Source organism: Chelonia mydas, chromosome 9 (genome assembly GCF_015237465.2).
Source record: "Chelonia mydas isolate rCheMyd1 chromosome 9, rCheMyd1.pri.v2, whole genome shotgun sequence".
In the NCBI taxonomy this organism is placed as follows: domain Eukaryota; kingdom Metazoa; phylum Chordata; order Testudines; family Cheloniidae; genus Chelonia; species Chelonia mydas.
In genome coordinates, this window is record NC_057855.1 from 35,248,205 (window position 1) to 35,271,485 (window position 23,281).

The 23,281-nt window shown below is 39.5% G+C and overlaps 1 protein-coding gene across 2 annotated transcripts in view; it reads right to left on the minus strand.

Annotated features, from left to right (window-relative positions):
- Positions 1-281: 281 nt before the first annotated feature.
- The window catches only part of NYAP2 (neuronal tyrosine-phosphorylated phosphoinositide-3-kinase adaptor 2), a 179,109-nt gene continuing 156,109 nt past the window's right edge, over positions 282-23,281 (minus strand). For both annotated transcript variants that reach the window (XM_043522822.1, XM_037909492.2), the window contains one exon: positions 282-2,564. In XM_043522822.1, coding sequence (XP_043378757.1) covers positions 2,337-2,564 — 228 coding nt within the window. In that variant the 3' untranslated portion in view covers positions 282-2,336. The remainder of the gene's footprint in view (positions 2,565-23,281) is intronic.

A 23,281-nucleotide genomic window follows, 5' to 3' on the forward strand; every position in this document is an offset into this window, starting at 1 on the left:
CAAGAAGTATCATGACTGAACACATACACATAGAAAGATTTGGTGCAGCTTGTGAAAGGGACCAAGTAAAAAAAAAATCTCACATTGATTATATGAAAGTCTTTTCTTGGCATATAATCACCCATAACAAGGAAGATAATGCATTTCACCATTCTAAACATTTTCTGAGTAATGAACCTGTTATCTCAACATATTCCGCATGACTAGCAAGTCATTCTCTTTCCAGCAGATTCTGGAGAATTGCAAGATCTCTTGAGTTTTTCTTCTGCCATTTTCTTTCATTTTGAAAAAAATGAGTAGGCAGAATATACAATTGGTGCCTTTTGGGTACAAGATTTATTTAAAGATTCCTTCACAATTTGTGGTTTTTATGTTTTCTGTCTTTTGGATTGTGGGGGCTTCTTTAAATTTTCATCTAAATTTTGTACCCATTTCAGCCTCTGTATATCCAACAACACACACACATTTCATATATACAGTATGTATATAGATGAGAGTGTGTATGTGTGCATATATGCACCTATACATATACACACACATTATAGCATAATGCTAATATACATACACACATATGAACACACACTTTTGTTTATCTTATACAGAAATCCTCAATTTGGACATCAAAATATACATTAGTTAATTAGTTATAAAATATTTAAAAACTTTATTATTATTTCAGAGACTGGAAAGAAACTACTACTGATAAAGCGTTACTCAAACTTTAGTAATATAGATTACAAAAAAACCCTACTAAAATTGGTTATTTTTGGTTTTTTTGATCAGCAGTGATGCCCAGGGCATTGCTGCAATATAGTTTCAAAGAAAAGCCAATATGACAATAAGTTCAAACAACACATTTTTTCTTCTCAGAGAATATAATTTTTAAAGGACTATTAAAGAGGAATTTTCATGCTGCCAAATTTCAGAAGCATCGATAGAACTTTAAATATACAAAATATATGTGATAGCATCATTTTATCACTCCATGGCAATACGGATATTGTTCACCCTAAAGCGTTTCTTTTGGAAGATATTTTAATGCACAGCTCTCACTCTCATATGCAATATAAGCCATCTCTTTCTCCTGTTAAAACCAAGAGGTCATAATTCTTTGGTCATGACATAGCATTCTCTTAGGATGGGTGTGATGTCACAGAGGACTATGACCCAATTATCTGATCAGCCAGGAACAGGAAATGGGTTACGTGAGAGAAAGGTGCTCTGTGGGTCTGATCCAAAGCCAAGTGAAGTCAATGGGAGTCTTTCCATTGATGTCAATGGAGTTTGGGTCAGGCCTTTTTAAATAATGCTTTCCAATTTGATACAGACCCAACTAGGGATGTTTGGGGTACTTAAAAATAATGTAAACAGATTTTGTTACCTTTACTTTCTGGACCAAAGACAAATGTGGACAGGAATCATGGGTGCATTGCCACTGTTTTAACCTGCTAAACAATGGGTTAACTCATTATCATGTGATGTACAATTCTTAGTCACAGTGAACCATGGTCTCCTCTAGTCAGCTGAATAAAAGAAGGAAGAGCATCTGTTTTAGACCTTTCTGCAGTAAATTTCGTTTACTTGGTTAGCCAAATGTAGCCTAGGAACTATCACTGGAGACTTTAATAACTGATTGACATAAAAAGAAGGGCAATTTATAATAGTAAATTTACCAAAAATCTGATGCAGAACAACTCTTTTTTAATGCAATTTGGACATCCAAATTAAGCATTTTTATTTGCATTGTTTACAGTTTTTACTACTTCCTGCCAAAACCTTTCCCAGAAGAACAAAAGCAACGGATGTCTCTAATGAATATGACTCTAGTGAACTTCTACAGCCCTAGCACCAGGTTGATTTGTACATTGTACTTGTTAAACAAAAGTACAACCACATGCTTTTGTACAGAGGCCAAATTTAGGCAGGTAAGATCATTAAAAATGACAACAACAAAAAAGAGCATTCGGATACCACATATAAAATAGTTAATAAAACAATATAACAGTAATTATATTATATAGTAAAATTCTTCATAAACTTTTGAATTATATATTTTAAACAGTGTATTAGTTCAGGTGTTTTCAATAGATTGGCAAAATATTTACAATTCAATATCTTCTGGATCCAAAAAAATCCTTAATAAATATGCATGCCTTAATCAGCTGGAAATTTATACTTTCCTTTAGATTGACAGGTGAGCACCACATTGGTATGTTTTTCACTAGGTAGTTCGTCACCTGCAGATTAAGTTTTATGTCACAGGCATTGCCTTATTAAGAAAGGAGGCTACTTGTGCATCTTACAACATTGTGGTGATGGCATCAGCAACAGTCTGGTCATATCGCTGTGTCCCAGAAAACAGTTTGTTGTTTGGAATAAGGAGGAGGGCTGTATTTCTTGGTCCCAGTGTTCTTCTTCCAACTCGGCAAAATGGGCATGCTGTCCTGTTTGCAAAGTCCTTTCTCTGATTTCTGTCGAGCCTTTATTTCTTTGCACAAACAACGCTTTTTCTCAATCATTTCCAGCATTGTATGGTCCCCATGCAACCACTGCATACATGTCACCTATCAAAAAAATAATGCATACAAATAACTGCTTAGCCATAGATTATATTTAGAGTGTTGGCTCCTTGTGGTTACCATGATGTTTGTGAAGCATTATCCATGGTTTTATGAACACAAAATCCTTATGCACTAAAAGGAATAAACACAAAAATCTACTTATATATACTAGACAAAGACATAAGGGAAAATAAAAATAATCCTTGTTAACATTGCAAGCCTAATGCAAGCTAATAAGGTAACTGTTTTTTGCCAAATGACGGCTGTTTATTTCTGGATTTTAAATAATATAGATCTTTAAAAGGCACATAGATCTTACCAATATCCTGCCGTGTTGAAGGTAAAAATTCTATCCACTCAAAACCATGTTTTATGATGCCTGCCAAATCCAATTTGTCACATTAGAACTGTGGTGTTAATATAAATATAAAGCTAAATACGTTTGGGGTTTTTTGTATGATTTAATGAATCCTATTCCAGTCAGATGGTTTAACCTGTGCTGTTCTTTGAAGTGTTTCATTAACACAAAAGCAGAAAGTTGTTTTAAAACTGAACATCTTCATTCATTCACTCTGTTGCAAACTATGGTCCTGATCCAGCGAAGCAGATCTATGGTCCTGCTGAAGTCAGGGGAAATAGCTTCTTTTCAGTTCAGCGGGACGACTCATAAATATCGTATGAAGTGCATCACTGGATTGGGGCCTAAACAGCTAACTTTCAAATGTGTCAGTAAATGGATCAATGGATTTTGAGCATATCCTTGCTGTACATCTGCTTGTGTACACAGATCAGGTAACTCTGCTTTTAGCAAACTTGATGTGCATGTAAAAGTGCTGGTTTGTGTGTCAACATGTGTATTTTGCCTATGCCTTTAACCGCACAGTTGCCCTTGTATAACTGTGAGGCTAAATTTGGAGGCACAGTTTTCGTGGCTCTTCTGAACTTGTAGTGAAAATGTATATACTGTAAACTAATATGGAGAATACGTTTTAAGTTTCACAAAAAATGTTTGTTTACAATTAACTTTATACAGGTAAACATAATCTATGGGCATTCTTTCACCTCCAGATGTGATGTGGTATGGAACATTCTTGCTAACCTAGAATAATACAGGTAACATATGTACAGCATACCTTTCCTGAACTGAATGAAGTTAAAAGTCAACTAGGAGCCTGATGTGCTTTGCAATTTCTATTTGAGGGTTTGGCTCTCACTTTAGGTGTCATTTACGACAGACTCCATATGGCAGATGTCATGGTGAGTCAACAAAGTTATTAGACTTGTTATGAGCGCTTTGGGCCTGATCTAAAGCTTGTTGAAGTCAGTGGAGAGATTCCCATTGGCTTCAATGGACTTTGGATCAGAACCTGTGTGACTAAGAGGTTTCCTTGCCATTCCGTCCAAGGGCAATATTTTATTACTTACACAGTTGTGTCTTCTTTTTTGTTGGATCCCTCAATGTGGCAGGCCAGGCGCATAGTCTGCACACAATTCATCAAACAGAATATCCAAATATATGACTGCATACCAGCATCTGGGCAGAGTTTGACCAAACAGACACTTGAGAGTGGATTTCACTTACAGGCATGCGGAAATACCCTTTTTTTTACCCACCCAGTAAGGGAACAGTGCAAGTTCTAATATGAAATGTATGCCTTATACTATACTCATCAGCTGTAATGCACTGGAAAGCCATCATCAGCACATACCATTGCTATCAAGAATAAATTTTATTCATGTTTTCATCCACACACTCGCCCCATTGTGCTCTATTAGAGTTTGCCTGGTTCGATATTTTCTAATGGATTAAGACTTTCACATGCTTTGAAGGAACTGAAGCTGAATCTTTACATCCTAAAAAGTAAAACACCAATTGCAAATCCCTAAAGATGGAAATGGTATTCCAGAATTTGTCTGCATATTAGCAGCCACAAAACAGCTCTGGAATTCCCTGTATCACTGAGCTAAAATAAACTCAAGTACAGAGAATGCAACATTCTTTTGTATTGGTTAGAGCTAGATGAATAGTTCATAAAGAGCAATTTACTTCATGTCCAATCTATGAGATATCTGAATGCCCTTAACTCCCTGAGAGGAGATAGCTTCTTTGATGTTTAGCATGCAAAGGTTTCTCCTCCAGGATAAATGATGTGTGTATGAAAGCCAAGAAAGAAAAGTTGGTGTGCTCTGTAATCAGCCATACATCATTATTTGACAAAAGAAACCTGCCTGTAAGCTTTTCTAAAACAAATCTAAATCATACCGGTATCTTTTATTTAAGCAAGATCATTTACCACAAGTTGTGTCATCCCTTAACCAACACATATTTGCAATACATTTAAGGCTTTTGTAAAGAAACACATTGCACAACTTGCATTACGCAACCAAAAACATATGACCAATAATAAAATAATCATATGATAATATTAGACGTGTGTGTGTGTGTGTATACACATCTGAACATATATATTATATATAAAAACATTGTTTATATTAAAAATAAGTCACAGAGATCTGAAACAACTGGGCGGGAAAGAAGAAAAATTGAGAGGTATGGCATTCTGGTTTAGCTTGATTTAGGGCCTACTTGTCAAAATAAGGCCTTTAATTTTGTGCACATAATCATTTCTATGAGGGCCTCCATTCATGGTAATTTGCATGAACACAACATTTAAGCATGATGCTTAAGTGAATAGTAAAATGTATGGGAGAAATCATGTCAGAGCAAAATTGGAAAATGTGGCCTTAGATGTAAACATTACATTTTAAAAAGGCCAGTCCATTTTGAGGGCCTGATCCTGCACCCATGGAAGTCAATGGGAATTTTGCCATTAATTTATACAGGAGTACATTCAGCTCCTTAATATGACCATATGCCTTTTAGAATGCCCTGAAATAGTGAATTAAAAAAGCCACATATGAAGGTTTTTGAAAATGGGAGAATGAGGATCTCAGCTTGGGCCCTTCAACTCCAAATACCTTTTCTGAAGGGGACAAACTATCATGAAAGTTTTGAAAAAGAAATCAATCTAGTGGTTAAAAGGAAAGGCCTGTGAGCCAAGAGATGTGGGTTCTATTTTAGCTGTGTTATCAGATTTCTGGATGATCCTGGAAAATCAACTAACCTTAGTGCCTCAGTTTTCCCATTTGTAAAAATGTATTGGTATTTACCTCCCAAAGCTGTTGAGACTAACTTCATTAATGTTTGCAAAATGCTATAAAAGGGAAATAATAATATAATTTTTTTCAGCTCAGAGAAACCATACTTCCCAATTTTAAACTCTAATTAAATTATAAAACTATGGAGTTACATTAAAAGGAAAACTATTATTCATGGGAGAAGTTTGATGAGGAGAGGATTTATACCTTTCTTACAAATGTCCTCCTTTCTTTCTTTTCCTGACAGAAACTAGCAATGTGGCAAAATTCTGTCTCACTGATATGGAATGCAGAGGAGATAATAATTCATTAATCTTCATAAAGAACTGCAGCAAACTGTCATAAAGTTTGGTGAATAAGCCCTGCAAAGCTTTGGGTGACATCCAGGCTCCATTTAAGTCAATGGCAAAACTCCCATTGACTTCAATGAAGCCAGGATTTCTCCCTTTGTCACTAGGCAGGTTCCTCCTTATGAATCTGAATGCATTTGTTAAGGATATTGGGCCTGATCCAATGCTCTTAAAGTCAACGGGAGGCTTTCCATTGATTCTAGTGGACTTCGGATCAGGGCCATGATGAAGAATGAGATTTAAAAATCCATGTTAACGCAGAAATCACATGCAGGAAAACTCTATGCTGATACAGGAGGAAACTTTCAGGGTGCCTGGGGATCTCATTTTGAACAGAAATTGTACTGTTGTTTTATTTGGCGTCTGTAACTTAGTCATGAGCTAAGGAGGTGATTACATCAAAGAGATGGAATTGGGGAGGAAGTAAGAGAGGGAGAGATCTGGCTCCCCAAAACAGCAGTACAGAAGGGATTTTTACACCTCAAACACATCAGACAGTTGTAATTCAGGAGAGCCCTAAATAATTAGACTTTATGTGGCCATGCTGTGTGGGCTGTGAGGAGGATTGGCTCCACCTCCCAAGCAAGGGAGAAGCCATAGGCCCAATACCCTTAACAAATGTATTCAGACTCATAATGAAGACCTGCCTAGTGACGAAGGGAGAAATCCTGGCTTCACTGAAGTCAGTGGGAGTTTTACCATTGACTTAAATGGTGCCTGTATAGTACTCAGCAGCTGCTACACCAGCTTATGGACAGGAATAGCAGCCATAGCTCCTTTACATCTTCCTCTGGTATATGGGAATTCCTGGCCTCTGCACCTAATATCCTAGATCTTGCCCACCTAGATTGCAGGTTGGGTTACTGAATAGAAATAGCAGTGATAGGACTGATGGATATCTTGCTATTAATGCATATAGGATGGATATTTATACTCTTGGACCTCTCTGCAGAGAATACTGATATCCTATCTGTGAAAGGTAGCAGTGTTCTAGGGTAGCATTGGGAAATGGTTTGAATCTTTCCTCAGTGCTGCATCCAAAGGTCAGTGATGGGCAACTGTACCTCTGCCACCAAACCCCCTTCACCTGTGGAGCACCATTCTATTCTGTAGAACTCCTGCCTTATTCAGTATTCACATGCAGCTAATAGGAGAAATTCTGAGGCTTCCTTTGCGCCTACATGTCAACAATATGGCAATGACACAACTCTGCTGTTCACACCCCATGATAACACCACTGTCACCCAGCCATCTCAGTGTTTAGCTAGAGTAGCACATGGAGTAGGAAGAGCAGGCAGAAATTAAATCCTAGTGAGATGAAAGTAATGCTGACGAGTAGAAGAAGCACTTCAACCAGCTTGCTAACAGAGTGCTGCATCAGCCAGTCAAAGATGTGTGCCCACAAGGCATCAACACCGACCAATTTTTTTTTTTCAACTTCTCACTGCCATAGCTAATATTGGACATGCCTGCTTCTGCGAGAAATCCATACTACCCCCTCCAAGTGGTTAGGAGACTGCATCTCAACCTTACTGTTGATACCTAGCTTTGACCATGCATGCTTCCTTGGATTATTGCAATGCAAGTTTTTAGACATGAAAGCATCAGCCCTGAAAAAACTCTAACTGGTGCAGAATACACCTCCTCAGAATCATGGCATACTACGAGCACATTTCCTCTGCACTCCACTGCCTCCCTTTAGATAGAACATCACATCAGAGTGTCTCATTCCTTATTTTAAAGGTTCTAAATGGTCAAGGGGCTCAAGATGCCTAAAAGCTTCACTCACTATCCTGGACTTTGACCACTCTTGGCAATCCATTCCTCATAACAAAGCTGTTTCCATAAGGACAAACTCTAATGAGCTGGAGACAGGCCTTTCTAAAAGGTGGGTTTAAAACTGTGGAATTCACTCCCACAGGAACTAAGGATGACACAAACATCAATACTCTCCAGTACAAATGCAAAACTCATAGTTTGACCTTGCTTTCTTACAGAGCTACATATCACATATATTTTTTTTAAAAATATAGGCTATTGAAAGAGAAAGGAAGGAAGGGAAACAAAATGCTAACTGTTTATTCTTAACTCAAGGAAGTGCTCAGATAGCTGAGTGATGGGCATGGTATAAGAATCTAAGCAGAATAGAATTTTAAAGGAAAATAGGGAATGTGCTCCTAGAAGCTTCTACTGCAGCAGATAATACTTACAGTCATGAGTCAGAAGGCAAAGCTACAAGGTCAGGAAAGAATTATGAGAATATTACCAGGGCACTACAGACGCACTTAGAAACCATGAATTTCTTGACAGGGAGATGACTGAATATAAGTACTTGGGGCAGAACTTCAGCCACCATAAATGGGCATAGCTCCATTGAGTCCTAAGGGGCTGCTTACACCCACATCAACTAAGGATCAGGGCCCTATATTCCAGAGTGATAGATAGACAAATGAGATAGATGGATAAGAAAGGCAGGTAAGGGTGTGTATGGCATTAATTACAACAACAAAAAGATTTTTAAATCAAGAAAAATAAGTACAATGAATGCAACAATTCTTTTCCTTTGTTAAACTAAGCGGGTTAATTTTGTTTTGATAGAGGGAGTAATAAGTATGCATGGAATAAGGTCAGAAGGAAATATTTTTGACATTCCGACTAGTAATATTAAGCAGTTACTGCTAGATACAGCGCTCATCACTCATTAGCTATAGCCATTAGAAACAGTTATTCCCCCATATCTTTTGTCAGTAAATGATACAAAGTCTTGTGTTTTAATATGAGATGCTTCTCTGCTGACTTTCAAGAGTCTGGACACTCAACATATAACACAAGACATAAATTGTGTTAACACACTAAACAAACACTTCTTTAGTAGTTAGTAAATACATATACATAACTGAAAAAATATGGAAACACCTTCAAGTTACGTACATACCAAACCATATCCAACAAAAGCAAAAGCGTGAAGGGAAGAGAGGGGGAGAGAGAAAGGAAGACGGGACTGAACATATAAAATGAAAAACGCTCAGTATCAGGTCTGTGAACCTGTTTCTCTATTAGGCATAGTAACTTTGTCTGCTCAGGTAATATCTGTTGTTGAATTTCACCCCTATAGGGAAGGCTTATGTGCCCCCTAAGTTCCACATGAGTTCTGTTTCGATGGATTAAATGATGCGTAAGGTAGGCTCATGCTGGTTCTCTGCACGGGGGTTAGCTTCATCCTACATATCATATTTTCAGAGCTGGTTGAAAAATAGGATATAATTTGCAAAAAAAACTTCATGAAAATCTGGTTTAATTTTTGTTGTTGAACTTTCATGAAAAAATTATTGAAATTTTACAGCCAGCTCTACAGCAGGTCACAAACCAGGCCAAAAATGTTGACATTATTTTCATTATTTAAAATTTTGATGAAAAATTGCAAACATTATCAACCAATGGTATATTTCATACTTTGGACCCTTTTTTATCCTTTGTGAATTTTTTCCATGATCCAAATAGAGCATCTCTTACTAATGCTCATATCAAGGCATTGTGAAGAACAGATTAGATTATGTAACGTTCCATTTTCTTATTTTCTCAGCAGGGAAGTCTTTGCTGTTGGGAGGCTTGCTTGTTTGTTTTTAATATGGTTGGAATATTAGGTGGCATTTGAAGCTCTAGCCAATAAGGCATGCCCATACTTCAATGGGTGTTTCCATAATTTTTTCCCCAGTACTGTATAATCACACTTACTTTGCTGTAACTGTACAGGTTATTAGGCAGAGGAAGAGGCTGTTCTCTTCTGGTCCTTGAGGTTTTCCTCCCTCTCCTATTGGATGGGCAGTGGGGCTGACTCTTCATTTACGGAAGTATGGGGAAAACCAAATAATGCTTATGTGATATTGAATGTCATGTACAGATATGCCCTTTTTCTTCATGATTACCATATACCATACCAAAAATGACAGTCCAACATTTAATGTAAGGACATACAAAGTGATCTTAGAATGAATGAAATTAAAAACCAACCACAACATTGTTCTGAAGTGATTAGAAATGGCTTCAGCATCTGAAAACAAAGCAACAAAGCTATGTAATATGGTCTGTGAACAGTGCAACAAATGATTTCAATACAGCGAAGCATGCTACTGGTTTCCATCAGGCTAATAACAGGTGAAGAAGAAAGGCTTACTGAAAGCCACTTACCATCCTCTATGAGGAAGTGAGAATGGGCTCAGCACTGCTCCCTCCCCACTTGCCTGTTCTGACATGGCAGTCTCCACACTCTCTTTCCCACTGAGAATCTAGGTGGCACTTTCTCTTGTTTTCCAGCCATCTTGTCAACTGACGTATTTCCACTTGGAAGGGTGTGGAATCACATGACCTCTGATGTTGTCTGGGTCCCACTGGTGCATGTGGGATATGGCTATTCTATGGAGCAGTAGTTATTTCACATTCTCTGAACTGACACACTTGGCTTGACATAACACAGATTCCCTCACCTTATATTCACAAGCAGGATTCACTCACTGCAGTAACTCAGCAGCCATCCTGTTTCAGAAAGACATAAGGTGACATCCTGATCCTTCTGGAGTCAATGAGAGTTTGGCCACTGACTTCAACTGGGCCAGGGTGTCACCAGCGGTTTGCTAAAACAAATATTAATAAAAGCAAATGTTTCAGCAAAGTCTCTTAAAGATATTTTGAACATTTATATTATGTTGTAAAGGTTTAATTTGGCTAGTCTACTAGAACCACTGCACTGCACCTGTATTGGGAGGATCAGATTCCACTTACACTTCTGCAGGTATAAAGCCAGAGTAGTACCATGTCGTTGATGGAGTTACTCTGGATTTACACCGACATAAATGAGAGCAGAATTTGGGCCAGCATATGCAGTCATCTGCTTAGCTCTGCACTGGCTAATCAGTTATTCCACAGTTGTTATATTCAAACATGAATTGGTTATTAGTACAGTGTTACTCAATAGTGACAATATATGCAGGGATGCACAAAGCACACCAAGTGAACAGAGAAAGCAGGTGCTCTCCACACAATGGCTAGTGCATGTGATAAATTTCCCCCGGGAGCTGAAGGCACCTCTATTTGATCTTTTCTAGAAAGCATTCTGAGCCAGCCCTTGGTTACATCAGTGTTCATGCTACAGTGTTACCTATGCATTCACATGCTTATATAGCAGTCACAAATACAAAGGTTGCATTATGCATAACCAGAGAAAAGTCTTTGCCTCCAGTATTCACAAATGCTGCCTTCCAATAAGCACAATGAATAACCTCTCCATTGATGTTTGACTTGTGTAGTCCAAACATAGAGGGATGTGGGGCCATAATAGCTGAAAAAGAGATGATGCCTGCTAAAAAGAACCAAATAAAGCTCTATGAATAGACTATATTAAGCAGTTGTTATATAGATTTTGATAGCAGCATATGTCTGATTAACATATGTGAATAATTACACATTGGAAGTTTAAAAAACATTTATTCTCGTTTTCGTAATGCTTTTATCCTTTGCTGTCTGTGTTTCCCTTGGGATACAAGCCAGCATGAATCTATTTGGTGTTTTTGTTTATGAACCAAAATCTTTAATGTTGCTAGCGCAGATCTGCAAATAAAAATTTGCTAGTTTAACCTGAGCTCCTTTGCTATGGCAATGAAGCACAAACCTATGACAATGGTGTCTATTTGTTTCTAGTACCTAGGTGATAGAGGGCATATATTTTTAAGCAGATTTGTACATTCTGGTACATTCTGGAGGTGATTCCCCCAGGCCACAGCCATAATTTTAACATCATGATGGAAAAAATATTGTGAAGTTTTGTCTCGCCCTCTCTCCCCCCAAACACTACAAAAAGTATGTGTGTATGTCAAAGTTTATGCTACAGGGATATTTTACAGTAAAATTATGTGAATCATTCTTCAGGGCTTGTTCAGATCATGATGTGGGCCCTAATCCAGCAAGATACTTAAGCACATAAGAAATGTTATCAACTTCAGGGGGAATAATTATGTGATTAAAGTTATGAAATAAATATTAAATATTAAATAAAGCTTAAATATCTTGCTTGAATCAGGCCCACCATGATTAAAGGAATTTTAGCCTAGGTACAACTTTGCACAATTGGCCACATGCTTTGTTGTTTGCCTTCCTCTGAAGTATGAGGTTGTGATCATTGATACAGGCAGGTAATAAACAGACCAACAGTCTTTTCTGTTATGGTAAATCCTGTGGTCCTAAAACTCTGCAAACTCATTTTAAATATAAATGATATTACCAGAAACGATACGCAATGTCCCTATAACAACTGCTGTAGCATTTGCTGTAAATCTTGTCTTATAATTTGACATAACATAAAAAGAAACCTCTTGACGTACTGTATCTTACCAAAAATATGCGTCTTACCAAAAATAGAGACAGGGTAAGTTACATAGTCTTGTCTTTAAATGCTGGGTTAACAACAAGAGCAGACAAAAGTACTTGGAACTTCAGGAATTCCAGTAGATTGTGTCAGATACAAATAATCTTTATTCTCAAATTTAATTAACCAATGGTTAAACCATTTAGCATATCTGATCTCAATCTTCCAGTTTCATGATTCAGATTTCCAATTACTAACCATCACAGTTACTTCATACTAAGCAAACATAGCACGTAATCCTCAACTAGCTTTCCTTTGGTCTTTAATGTCAAATTAACTAGTTACCCTCAGACTGTTACTGTATTTTTCAATAAAACAAACTTTTTGAATGATAAATTAACATTCCTTCATTCAGTTCTCATGCTAATAAATACATTAAGTGCACTCTTGCGCCACAGATCTTCTTGACCTGGTATTAACTTATTTAGAAGCATGACTATTCCTTATCAAAGCTAATCTAGCTATTAAACAAATGGCTTGAAATGTATTACCTGACATAGTGTTATTTAACACATCATGGACTGCAAATATTACAAATGTGCAAAGTAAGAATTATAGAACAGCAAATGTTATGTATAAAGTAGTCTCATGACATCTAATTTATGTGGCAGAGAAACATACACCGCAGTCCCATTGAGGCCACTCATGAAAACCAAACCTTAGTCTATGCCTTTTCCCCAGAACTAAGAAATAAACACAGGGCTCAAGCAAACGGTGTGATACATCTTCTTGTTAACCCTGAAAATGGAGAGGGAAATGAAATATTGTGTTAGGGCCGCCAAAGGGGAGATAAGGGGCAGGCTACCCAGACACTATGGAATTTGATTGAGATAGAGACGTTTTTATGACCACACAGCATTTTACATTGCAGTGCCTAGAAACAAAACTATTTCAGAATTTCAGCTCTTGGAAGAGAAGCAGGATAGTATAAAGAAAAACACATGTTTAACTTTTCTGAATTTAATTAATCTATTTCCTGGTAATTAAGAATAAGAAGGGCCTGAGCCTTTAGCTTTTACTCACATAGACAATCCTTACTCATGCATCTAGTTCCATTTGAATTAGTAGATTACATGTGTTAATAAGGGTTGCCTAAGGCAGGACCCTTACATTCTTAGGACCCACCCCCCCTGTGTTTAGGGAAGGGTCTGATATAGCAATGAGTCACTCAGCAAAAGGCAGCCGGACACATACACTTAGTGAGGGACCCAGATCCCAATCTGCAGCATTGAAGTCAATGGGAGTTTTGTCATTGACTTAAAAAGGAACAAGACCGAGCCATTGGGAGGAAGAAATGGATTGTGGTGCCCCTCGATCCTTTATGTCATGTTACCACGTGACCCAAGAGAAGGGAGAGAAGCTGGCAGTAGCTGAAAGTTCCAGAACTCTGATACAGGTGCTGTAAACTGTCCAGAGAAGCTCCAGATTTTTAAGCAGGGGCCAAGTTTTGTGGATCTTGGCCCAGTTTAATCTTAATCCACCCCTGCTCCTATTGATATCAGTGGCAAAATTGACAGTGACTTCTGTGAGAGAAGGTTCAGTCCCAGGAGCAACACTTTTCTTTCTCAAGCACTGGAATTAGAACTGTAGTATGTCACTATCAAGCATGGGAATGAATTCATAATAATGATGCTCTTTATCACCAGCCTTTCTTAAAATGATGCATAATAACCTATTTGTGATTTATTCCTTCAAACGTACATATGGATTTAGCTAATCTTGATTATTGCTCCAAATTGAGAGTACAAGTCTCTTTTTCTTCTTTAAATGTTTGTTTGTATAAAGCGTTCTCAACAAAATGGACACAAAAGGCTTCCTCCTTGTCTAAAAACAATCATTGAAAGATTGAAGATGAAAGAGAAAAAGTTAGCATATTTAGCCCATGGAGAAAATGCCTCCACAGATAAAGTCCTGGTAGTCAGAACTCCTTGGTGGTCTGCTCATGTAGCATGATAAATTCACAAACTCAATGGGACCATGCGCCTGTACAAGTATCTGCAGGCCTGGGGTCTCACATTCTAAAGTTGTCTTACATATATACAATATAGCACTGTGTTCTGTTCCATTTCTTCTTTTCTTATGGCCAAATCAAGTCAATGATTGTTTTTTAAAGTGAACATCATTTGTCAAGGATGGTATCATTATACCATGGGAAAAAATGAATGTAGGATAGTAAGGCATTTAAATGAATCATTATGTGTGAGTGAAAGATAACACTGAGCTATTCAGGGTTGGCAAAGTTTCGGCATGTGGGAATATCATCCTTCTTTCTACATGCATAGAATTGTGCTTAAAAGGCAAAGGTATCCCATGTGTTATTAGTTACTAAGATATACTTTAATTATAAAAGTGCTGAATGGAAGATATTACTATCCAACATTGCTACAGTATGTTTCATCTGAAGGATCCCAAAGAACATTTCTAACAACAGTGTACAGGAGCCAGTTCACCACCATCGTTAGCGTGGATTTTGGCTCAGGGCAATGTTATACAACCATTTACGTCAGGAACTGTTAAACAATGTAGTAACCAAATACAATGCATGGGTGATTTATCTCAATCCATAAACATCAAGTACAGTTATGGAATGTGTCCTTTTTAAATGATTGGATCTTTGTTGTTGAGACAAAAGACATGAGAAAAAAACATTCCTTGAAAGTCTCCTGGGATCCCTCAATTATAGCCTATGGGTAAAATGGGACTTTTGCTGTTGACTTCAAGGGGGTCAGGATTTCACCCTCTGACTTTAAAAATGAAAGATTTTCTGGCATGTGACTTCATTTAGAATGAAGGCCTTTCACAATGGTGCCTATGTCACTGCCAGTAAAACATTCTAAAAATTCCTCAGTATTTCCTCTGTAAAGATTTGTCTTCTTTCTAACAGCTTTCTAAGTAGCTGCTGACACTATGCTGCAATAACTTATTATTCACTGAGGCCAATCCAGCTGGACAAAATCCCGGAAGAGAAATAATAAAACTAGCATTAAATGTCAACAAAGTTGCCACACTTAAAAATAAATATGGCTTATGTAAGCATATATAATTCTTCATAGAAGACTTTATCCAGTAAAGCACTTAAACACATGCTCCACTTTAAGTATGTTAGTACAGTGTTTCGCAAATGGTGGGTCTGATCCACCAGTGGGTTGCGGGAAGGTTCTAGATGGGTTGCAGGTCCTAGGTAAACATAAACTTCTCATGGCTTGGTGTGGCAGGGAGGACCTGGTGTTGGGGGTCTGGGTTGGGGAAGGGGTTGGAGAGTGAGTTCACCCCATACTCTCCCCACAGCAGTGGTTCCTGGATTCCTCTTCCTGCTCTGAGCATTGTGATCTGGCAGATGGTTTGGAGCCAGGTCACAACAGTTTGAGTGACGCTGCGACCCCATGCGCCAGATCATAACACCTGGAGCGGGGAGCGTACCCCAGCTCTTCAGGTCAGGAGCCACCACTAGGGGGTGAGTGCAGGGTGGGCTCGCTCTCCACCCCCTCACCAGACCCTCCCCTCCGCACTCGGCTGGGACTAGAATTACAGTGCTGGGGCAGAGGGTGCATTTATGTAATAGTGCGTTACAAAAAAGACAGTTGTTTGGGTCGCCTTCATAAAAAGTTTGGGAACCACTAGCTTGTAACCATCTATATAACACACTTTAGTCTGCAACATGCTTTTAACCTCTCGTCAGCATTTATTAACCCTTTGTAAACTATTTATAAATGTATTCTTACTGTAAAGTGTGATTGACATTTTTACCTGATCCTAAAACTCCACTGCACTGGAAAGGCGTTTCTTTCAAATGAAGAATACAAAATATTAATGAAAACAATACCTTGTCACTTAGAAAAGCAGCGTAATTAACTGACCAATGCCCTGATCCTACAAACATTTATGCATGTGGGTGACTTTATGCATGTAAATCGTTCTTTGAGTTCAGTAGAACTCTTCACATGAGACAAGTCAGCATTTGCAGGATTGGCACCCAACTGTCTGAGAGCATTAGTTGCAAATGGAAACACTTGATGAACACAAGATGAAAAAAACCGAATGGACAAAATGCAGAATGTTTCCAAACACCTTTCAATCACAAATGACCATTGAAAGATGAGTCTAGGAGAAACAGAGTCAGCATTGCAAACTTAGGTTCAATAAAATACCTTTTAAGGAACAGTAACATGTAAAGCAATAGAAAAATAATCATTGTTAAAGTTCTCATTTAAAATACATGACATTTTTATTTTCATAGTTCAACAAGACAAAATGAGGGTAAAAGTAAGTTATCAAAAGTGGGTGCTGGCATTCATACTTCTTTGCAATCAACGTACACTTAATGTATATGAATAGCCATATATTTCTAATGAAAGACTATGAACAAACACACATACATATACATAGATATATAAACATACTATACATACATACATGGGTGAATATACATATTTATGTGCATACAGTATACAGACAAGATACTATACAACTACAGTAAGTGCAATATACTGTATAAGACTATACAAACATTGAGGGACTCTGATGAAAACATGACAACTATGAGAGCAAATTTGAGTGATTTATGATGTAATTTCCTGTCCTGTGGCATGTTTTATGCATCACACAATTAGAACAGAAAAACATGGTACAGAATATTCAGTTCATATACAAAAAGGCAAGACAACAGAGTGCATGGGGATAGCTGAAATGTGCATGATCAGACAAATAAGGTGGTTTTGTCTAGAATACAGGATCTTCATGTTCCTTTACAGAGGGTGCCTATATATAAATCCATGCTTTCATGAATTCTCTTTTCATGCCGTTGTTTGTAATTTCTATTTGTTTTCTTTATGAATACTATAAAATTCTTGCCCTGAGTTGAACATAAATACAGAAAGGAAAAAAAGGAAATTGCTTGCTTTTTGTTTTATTTGTTTTTTTGTTTAAAACCAAGGCACAGTGTCTTCAGTAGTGATCGTAACACCATTTAAAATAAACACCACAATGGTTATTGTCCTGGCACTACTTCTCTTGTTAACATGATTAAACAAATTGGTTGCATTCAAAAGTCTCAGAACAAATTCTGGAATTAATTTAAGGGGTTTTTAAGAGAGTAAGTCAGTTATAAGAGGGTGCCTTAAAGAGATATTCCCTAAAGGAGCAAGGAGTTTTGCAAGATAAAATTCAATTATAGCTAACTTACTAATGTTTAGGCATAACATATTATTTTACTCTCTCCTTAGCATAAATTACAGTATAATGAAATGAAAGTTTGAATGCAAGTTACTTCCATTTTTAATAGAACCACGTACAAAGCTCCAAGAGCAGTTAAATAGTAGATGAAGCACCTCTAGTTAATTTTTAATTTCTCTGTATAGGCAGGACAGGAAAGTGATTTCATAAATGCATTTCACAAGCCTCAAGAGGTTTAGCCTAACAGTATCAGCCCAATGAAACAATAAGAATTTGAGGCTGCTTACCATCAATAATTGTATCTCACCCCATCTCAGCAATCTGGATGTCTTCTATTGGTGAGGTTCTTTATTCTCACTTTTGCTTTTATGTCCATTCAATTAATAAGGTGACTAAATAATCATAAACACGGTTATGTGAATGAATAAAAGTAAATCACAGATCTTTATATCATCCAAGATAGGTTGTGTATCTGAAAGCACAGGGCCAGATCCTGAGCTGAGAAGCACTCAGAAGTGGTACAGAGGTTGTGGGGTGTGCAAAGGTGGCTGTAAACCAACCCTGTACTTCCCTGATCCTGGGTATGCCTTGCACTGGACTGGTCCCTTAAGCTATTCTGATTTGTGTTGGCTTTTATTGGCCCCAAGGGTCTTTGATGGCAGCCTGGACAGCATACCTTGGCCTTGCCCCCTTTCTTCTGGTCACACTACCTACTTACCCATGACAGGGTGGCACATCAGTTGCTAGGGACATATTATACTATCTAAGGGATTCCCTGTGTAGGAAGATCTTCCTTCGATTGCATCCAGCAGTTTTGAGGCTGCTTTGCACAGCTGGAGCAGCATAAAACAGTCCCAGTGCACCAACGGACTAGGACCACACTATGTGGAAGAACTCAAAGAGCAAGCTGACCATACAGGGGGAGCAGGCTCCATTCTTTTATAATGCTCCCTGGACACTGGGCTGCTCTGAGAGGAATTGTGCCGCAGTGAAGCATAATCTCTTCCAGAGCTTCCCAGGGCTGAAATTCCCCCCTTTGCAAAGGACCCCAATCAGACTTATAGCTATCTATCTGCAGTAACCTGGGCCATAAGCACCTCAATCTCTGAGCACCTTGCAATCTTTCAGGTAGTTATCCCCACAACAGCCAAGGAGGTAGAGCAGTGCTATTATCCCCAATCTACAGACTGGGAACTGAGAAGCTAAGTGACTTGCCCAAGGCCACACATGGAATTTGTGGAAAAGGCAGGACTTAAATTCAGGCCTCCCTGGTCACCACCCTGACCACTGGACCAGCCATCCAGTTTGCTTTGGTGATTAAATGGGACTTCTGTGATATAGAGGCTTTGTGATGGCCCTCTGCACTGGGGGCTCTTTCTACTCGAGCTATACGCTAAAATGTGATCCTTTTTACACTGTGATTTTCCAACAATCAACTGAAAATCCAGCCACTGGTTTGTAGCATGCACAAAAACCCTACATAATAAACACAGCTGGAGAGCTCTTGGTATAGATCACTACTGCCTCACGCCACCTAGTGGCAGAACTCCTCACCTCCTGCTTGCCTCCTCCCCATCCCCCAGACTTCTGTTACTGTTTTAGCTCCCACCCTGCCCTTTCCTGATGATCACTAAGGGCATCACATGTGACTGCAACCAACAGAAGAGGCCGATTTGCTCATCCTATATTTCTGGTGAGGTCCTTGCCCATTTCAGGACACCATGCTTCTTGCAATGATGCTTTAATGTGGGCTGTGTGCTAGGAACTGGATTTGTCTGCCCTTTTGGTTGGAAATAAACCTCACTGGTAGATTTTGATTTGTCCTCTGATTTTTTTAATTACTTCAGATTGGCTGTAGTGCCCTTGCCAGTTGTGTCACAAGAGGCCAAACAGTGCTGCATCAGGGCTCACCACACCTATCGCTGGTTAACCTCTACAAGGACCGATGCAGCCACACAGCTTTCCCTAGCTGTCAACTTTTTACCTGGGTCTCCCGTGTATTGCAAAACACACCCCTGTCCCTATCAAAGAGAGATACAGCATTACAAATGGATTGAAACAAGCTTCCTGAACCCCCATAGTCTGTGACGATGAATGAAATCCCACAGTTGGGTAATGCTACAGCAACCACCTCCAGGAGACCACTGAAAGATCTGCCCCTTCCCTTGTGAAAATACAATGGCTTATCTCCAGGCTTCATCACACAACTAGTAGAGCTGGTCAAAAGCAGGGACACATTTTTCATAAAAAACCACTGTGAAAATGTGTCCCTTTCTTTGTCAAAATATAGTTACATTTGAAAAGTTTTAAGCAGCTCTACTCCTAGGGGACATACACCCTGCAGGTAGCAGTGCTTGCTTTCAAGTTTTCAAACCTCAGCTAAGAAACATAAGTAAGAATCTTAAAAGAGTAGAGCAACCTTCCCCCACCACATCTTAATTCCCAAATATCCATTTTTCTTGAATGGCCACTAGCCATGTTGAGCCTTGAGACGGGGTGGAGATAAGGAGAGATGCCTCAAATGGTCACTGAGGGATGCTAGGCAAAAGGGCTGAGGAGCTCAAGATTTTATCTTCCTGTCCCCTTCACTGATTCTCTTTCCTAGAGAAAAACCTTCTGAAAGCCTGCTTGGATGGTCAGTCCTCCCTTTCCACAGGCATCACCTGCTCCAAAACCTGTCCCAGAGACTTTGGGCCACATTTTCAAAGGCATCTCGATGTGATTTAGTCATTTGCACACACAAATAATAAAATATGCACAGGGAAATCAGGTAGTTGAATGTGCAAACACTCTATTTGTGCAAGCAAGGGTAAGGCCAGCTTTGAAAACATGTTCCTTTGTCTCTATAGACAGTAAACCGCCCACTCAAAATCTAAAGATTATCATCTGGTATAGGCCTACTTCTCCACTCTGTTACACCAGGTTTATGCCTGAGATGGCATAAATAGACCCATAATCTATATACTTTGCAGTAGGGGCCCTGGAACCTACTTCAACTGTATGGTACACCCAGAGCTTCCATAGGCCGGTGGTCTGATTTTGCATCTACTGAAAACAGTGGCAAGACCCACAGTCACATCAATAACAACGAGGGCCTCAAAGAGCATGTGATCTCATGCTTTTAAACCAGAGTCCTAGCAATGCAAAACACAGTGATGCAGCAACCTGCTTCTGCTTCATGACCATAACTGTAGAAACGCTGAAGGAAAAATATTGGGACAGCAACAGAACTACTGTGTGCCAGCAGGAGATGACTTTGGCACTTCTGACAGTGATTTCAGCCCATGAGGTGAAGGATGCTGGACTCTGGAGAGATTTGGTGATTGCATCTATTTCAATTTTTTAATAAATCCACCATTAGTGGAAGGGTTGTTTTTTGTAACCATTTGTATTATTTTGGACTAATTCTCTGATACATAAAGCCCGTATTTCGAGCGGAAACTCAGCATAATGCAATGTGGCACCTTTCCTAAGGCAGTAAATTTTTTCACATTGTGTGCTTCCAAAATGTTGACAGCTATTTAGTTGGATTGCCCACAGTAGAATTTTTCCTTAGTGTGTGCAAAATAGCTGTCCTTGGGAAAAAAAGATTTTAAAATAGTCCCATTGCTCCCTCTTGTGGTCAGATCAAAGAAAGACAACGTAGATACAGGTTTCAGAGTAGCAGCTGTGTTAGTCTGTATCCTCAAAAAGAAAAGGAGTACTCGTGGCACCTTAGAGACTAACAAATTTATTTGAGCATAAGCTTTTGTGAGCTACAGCTCACTTCATCGGATGCATGCGGTGGAAACTCACTTCATCGGATGCATGCAGTGGAAAATTCCACTGCATGCATCCGATGAAGTGAGCTGTAGCTGTAGCTCACGAAAGCTTATGCTCAAATAAATTTGTTAACCTAGATACAGAGAACATTACACATCTCTAGCGCTCTGCATAACTCATGCTATGAATCCCAAGGTTTCATTAGAAATTCAAAGCTCATCCCAGATTTGTGAACTTTTGCTTAGGAATGGGACCAAGCCAATGCTCACATTTTGAGTGGAGACAGCTGATATACTGACTTGGGTCTGAATGTTGTTATTAGGGTCTGTCTACACTCGGCCAGACTGGAATCCCAAATCCACACACTCCCAAAATTTAGAGGGTGCCTTAAAATCTGAATCCTGTGGCCCCAGTTGACCTCTACTTTTGACCATACACAGGCCCATCTCCTTCTCCTATGTACCACCAGCAGCTCTCCCTATACCCCCATCCCTGTCACATGTAGCACTCCCCTGGCACCCTCTTCCTCCAAGCCAGACAGGTGACTCTCTTCTGGCCCTTTCTCTCATAGATCTCCAGGAGCTCTATCAGGCAGCCCAGGAAGGCACATCTCCTGCAGATCATCAGCCCAGAAACCAGCAGCAGCCTCCCCGCAAACCCAACGTGAATACGTCTCCTCAGAACCTGTCTAAATTCAGGAGTCTCCAGTTCAGTGGGTGGTGCCGGGGCGGGGGGGTGGGGGGGGGGAAACGGGGGGTAGAAAAGGAGCTCAGGTTGTTTCTCAATTTCTGAGTAGGGAGAGAGATGCACAGGTGGAAGGGTGCAGTGAGGGGGAGGAGGGGTAGAGCAAGTGTTCATATGGCATCTCAAACACCCAGGAGAGGAGAGAGCATGTTTGGAAGCAGAGTTCTTTTGATATGACTAGTGCTTGCAGGATAGAATCACAACCTAACCAGCCTGCTCCTGGGGTTCCTGCCTTTCCCAGCAGCTCAGACATGGCTAGGAATGTTCCAAGGCCTGCAGGGCTTCCCCCAACTCCATCAGTAATTAGATACAAACTAGCCTACTGTTCAAAGGCTTGAGTGACAACTACCCCAAGCCATTCCCTCTTGCAGTCTTGCAATAGCGACTGCACACAACCATTCGATGTGAGGCACAGTTATACTATGGTCTTTTCTGTGATATCCCGCCCTGTCCTCCCTCCCTCCAATTTCCTACTAAATTTGATCAGAGAAAAACATCCATTTAATATTTGCTGTTCTAGTTCCCTCTAGTGGCAACTGTGCTTCATTGTAGAGAATATAAATCTCTACAAGCTTCACTAACAAATTCACCATGTTTTTTGGTCAAAACTGGTTTGCACAGGATCACAGTCCTGGCCATTCAAGAGTCCAGCACCGAACAAACCCAGTTTTCCAGCAGTCAGATCTTGTAGGTGAAGTTTAGGCTGGAAATCCTATACACATTGGCTTGGATTCCCTCTGGGCTGGCTGCTTCAGTGGATCACTGACCTGGACTCTCCTCTCACTGACAGGATTCCATACCAGGCTCCCTCCACTGGCTTCAGTGGGGTTATTTGTGACTCATTCCAGTGACAGTGAGAAGAGGCTCAGGCTCACTACCCTGAATACAGCACAAATGGCAGCCTCCCAAAAGCATCGCCAGGCAAAAACAGCTCCAAAGAACCACTGCTGCTTTGCGAATGCAGCTCAAACGGCAAGGCTGTTTGCATCACATGCACCCCTTTGCTCTGTGTCCCTTCCAAGAGAAGCTGGCAAGGACTCAGTCAGAACAACGTGACTTTCAAATGGGGCTCCAGCCCTTCTGGGCAAGAACTGTGTTTGTACAGCTTCTGACAC